Source organism: Myodes glareolus, chromosome 4 (genome assembly GCF_982192425.1).
Source record: "Myodes glareolus chromosome 4, mMyoGla1.1, whole genome shotgun sequence".
Classification (NCBI taxonomy): Eukaryota; Metazoa; Chordata; class Mammalia; order Rodentia; family Cricetidae; genus Myodes; species Myodes glareolus.
The window spans coordinates 87,677,049-87,680,768 of NC_142029.1; the positions used below are offsets into that span (position 1 = coordinate 87,677,049).

The following is a 3,720-nucleotide window of genomic DNA, read 5'->3' on the forward strand; positions in this document are numbered from 1 at the left end:
TTGAAATAATGATACCTTTAAAATACATATGCTGGTTTATCTTAGCAGCCATTACAATGAAATGTTTCTCTGTACCCAGGTCCTTCACAGTCCAAAAATTCAAAGAAAACACAATAATATACATAATCCAGACTCTGTGTATATTTCATCTTTACTTGGCTTATTTGTTTTTACTCTGTTCCTTTTTTCATATTTAATTATCTTTATGACTGTCTGTAACTCTCGATACTCTTTTATTCTCTCTCCCAAGCCTACATACATTTATACACTACTGTGAACCATTTAGAGGTCTTTTATGTCTGAGCATGTAATATTGTGCATCTGTAATTCTTAACTGTCCAGAAGTGCTTCTGAAAATGCTAAGCACTTCTTAAACACTTAAGTTGTGGTATTACTAGGGTATATAAGTCCGTCCTGCTTGCACCACACAGTCCAACATGGTGGAAGTCTGTTCACCACTCTGTAAGACATGCACATTGCCCCTGTTTTAGGCACTGCAGGTCTATATTGCCATTAAGCAAGGTGTAGTACATTGCTCACAAACCCATTTAAATGTCAGGCCTCCTTAAAGAGCCAGAGGTCCCACTGGCAGTGTGGCCAAGAAAGCCAGCATTTCAAAACAACACAGATTTTTTTCTTCTACCACTGAATCAAGAAAACCTCTCTTAAAAGAGGTACAGCATGCCTCCATAAACAAAGTCCATTCGCAAAGAAAATGTGACTAAACTAACTTTGCCTTTTTTTTCAGTGTCTAGAATTCCTTTCCAAGCCCTCTAAGGTTTTGTATGGGTTATAGTTAGCCACTTTGGTGCCGATTTGTTGTGAGGAGGCCTCTTGTTGGTTCCCGGATGCTCATTGTTTCAGTCGTGAAATAATCACACAGAAACTATATTATTTAAATTGCTGCTTGGCTCATTAGTTCTACCTTCTTACTTGATAACTCTTATATCATAAATTAACCCATCTCCGTTAAACTGCTCATCACCACAAGATTGTGGCATACATGCAAATTTCCAGCATGTATGTCTCCAGCAGCAGTTCCATGGCTTCTCTCTGCCTCTGCCTCATTTATCCCAAAATTTATTTTAGTTTTTCCCACCTAGCTCTGTTGCCCTATAAATCAGTTATAGGTCCAAATAAGCTCCTTTATTAACCAATAATTTTCAAAGTAAACAGAGAAGAATCACATATCAAGCGTATTTAAAGAACTTAAATTGAAAATTCTCTATAAATTTTACCTGACAATATCAACGCTAGTAAACTTATTAGAAAACAGTCATCTTCTTAGCTTTCCTTAGTCATAGAAGTACATAGATAAAAAGTAAACAGAGTTCTCTTACAACACAAAATATGTCACTTTGTGACTTTCTACCTTGAACAAAGATGAAGATGTATCAACACTCAAAATAAGTATCCAAGCCAAAAATATTTTCTTATCTCCATGTAAAATACTAAAGAATTTTTGTGAAGGAATGAGAAGAAATAATACATTGGAAACCTGCCAGAATAAAAAAACAAAGATGAAAGGAAAACATTTAAATATTAATAAGAAGGTGGTAGTAAAACAAAGTGGAGAAAAAGACTCAAATTGGGAATGTGGACTACGACAGCCCGAGTGCTTCATTTAAAGTGAGTTTCCTTAGAGATCTCTTTACAGCAACTTTGACATCCTGATTCCTGAGACTGTAAATAAAAGGGTTCAGCAGTGGCAGCAAAAATGTACAAAATACACTGAGAATTTTCCCTTGATCCATAGATTCATCAGATGATGTTTTGATATGTGTAAGCATACCAAATCCATATAATAGGGCAACAGTTATTATGTGGGAACTACAGGTGCTCATGGCTTTGTACAAACCCTTGCCTGATGACAACTGAGTGACATTAAAAAGAATCAAAGCATAGGACATTAAGATGACAACACTAGATGCAATGATCACTGAGCTGACAACAACAGAACTCACAAGTTCACTGGCATAGGTGCTGCTGCAGGAGAGCTGGAGAAGGGGGAAGATGTCACACATGTAGTGGTTGATGATGTTAGAATCACAAAATTTGAGCCTGACCATAAACAGTGTGAGGACAGTGGCACTAGCTAACCCCATGAAGTATGAACCAAACATCATCAGGGAACATGTCCTAGGAGACATGATGACCATATACAACAGAGGTTGACAGATGGCTACATAGTGATCATAGGCCATGGCTGTCAACACAAGGCACTCAGAATAGGCAAAAAAGCAGAAAAAATACAGCTGAACCATGCATCCTCTAAAGGAGATGGTGTTCTTCTCTGAAATGAAACTCATTAGTGTTTTGGGAGTAAAGACAAAGGAATAACATAAGTCAATGAAGGACAAGTTAAAGAGGAAAAAGTACATGGGGGTCTGCAGGTTTGAATTGAGGAAAATGAGACTCATTAAACTCAAGTTCCCACCACAGTGACTGTGTGATACACCAGAAACAGGATGAACAGGAGTAGCTGGAGCTCAGGTTGGTCTGTTAATCCTGCAAGAATGAATTCGGTCACTGTAGAGTCATTCTTCGTAGCCATTTTTGTCATAGTCGATCTGGAGAAACATCAGTAAAGGGTCACATTAAACAAGGAATTCTGTAACTGACTACAAAAGAACAGCTAGAGCCAGTTGTTACAAGTTCAGGATTGTCTGAAGCCACTGAGCAAAGCATTCAGAGAACATTGCTACTCATTCTGAGAATCTGTTTATTCTTTTCTTGTTCATCATGAGCATCTACTCTGATTAACCACTAGTCCAACTCCTAAGTCTTTAAACAACCACTTTTTCCTGTCTCTTTAAGCTTCTTTTAGGATCAGGGACATAAATAGAAAGAAAACATTACTCTCTCCTAAACCCATAATTTATATAGATTTAAGTTTTCGGGGATGTTATGAAGATAAATAAAATTTATCTTTTTTTTCCTGAATATGTGATTGCTGTCGTACCACACAGGCCCTTTCACTCCAATATTCTAAGGAGGTGAATTTTCTGAAAATAAAGAGATGTTACTTATCCATAGAAAACTGGCTCAGACCTACTAAAATATCTATGCAAAGATACGAGATGATATCAATGTAAAAATTTGTTTTAAATGTTCTCTTTATTTGTTCAAAGGAAAATAATCTCATTTCCATCTAATATATCATTTTTCTCAATTGTGACTCTTATAACCTAGTATTATAAGATAATATATTAGAAATAATATTAGTTAGGGTTCTCTATTGTCACAGAACTTATGGAATGATGTAATAAGTATATATTATCTATTATATGTATGTAACAAATTGCGAATACTATATTATATATAACATATAAATATTTCTATGAAGTTTAAATGCAATTCATTAGAATGACTTACATATTGTAGTTCAACCATATCTTCTCAAAGATCTATAATCTGTTAGTTGCTCAGTCAGACAATGCTATGTGTCTCACCTAGTCTTCAGGATCCTGAAGAAGGAATGTGTGTGCTGATGAGGTGAGTACAAGCAGGAGAAGTAAACATCTTTCCTTCTTACGTTGTTCTTATAGGCTTGTAGAAAGGGTCCCAGGTTGAGTGAGTTTCTACTTTAAGGGTAGAAATAACAGAACCTGTACTTATATCATATAGCATGGGTATAAACACACTCTCTTTTGAGACTCAAGGTCCTGCTTAGTTTGTAATTCCCCAACAGGAATACCTAGTTGCCTGATCAGGGTATTG

The 3,720-nt window shown here is 36.1% G+C and overlaps 1 protein-coding gene across 1 annotated transcript; it reads right to left on the reverse strand.

Annotated features, from left to right (window-relative positions):
* Positions 1-1,601: 1,601 nt before the first annotated feature.
* On the reverse strand, positions 1,602-2,563 carry LOC146894695 (olfactory receptor 8C8-like). The gene is given in 2 exon segments (XM_085688576.2): positions 1,602-2,437; positions 2,440-2,563. Coding segments are annotated over 2 exon segments (960 nt in total).
* Positions 2,564-3,720: the final 1,157 nt, after the last annotated feature.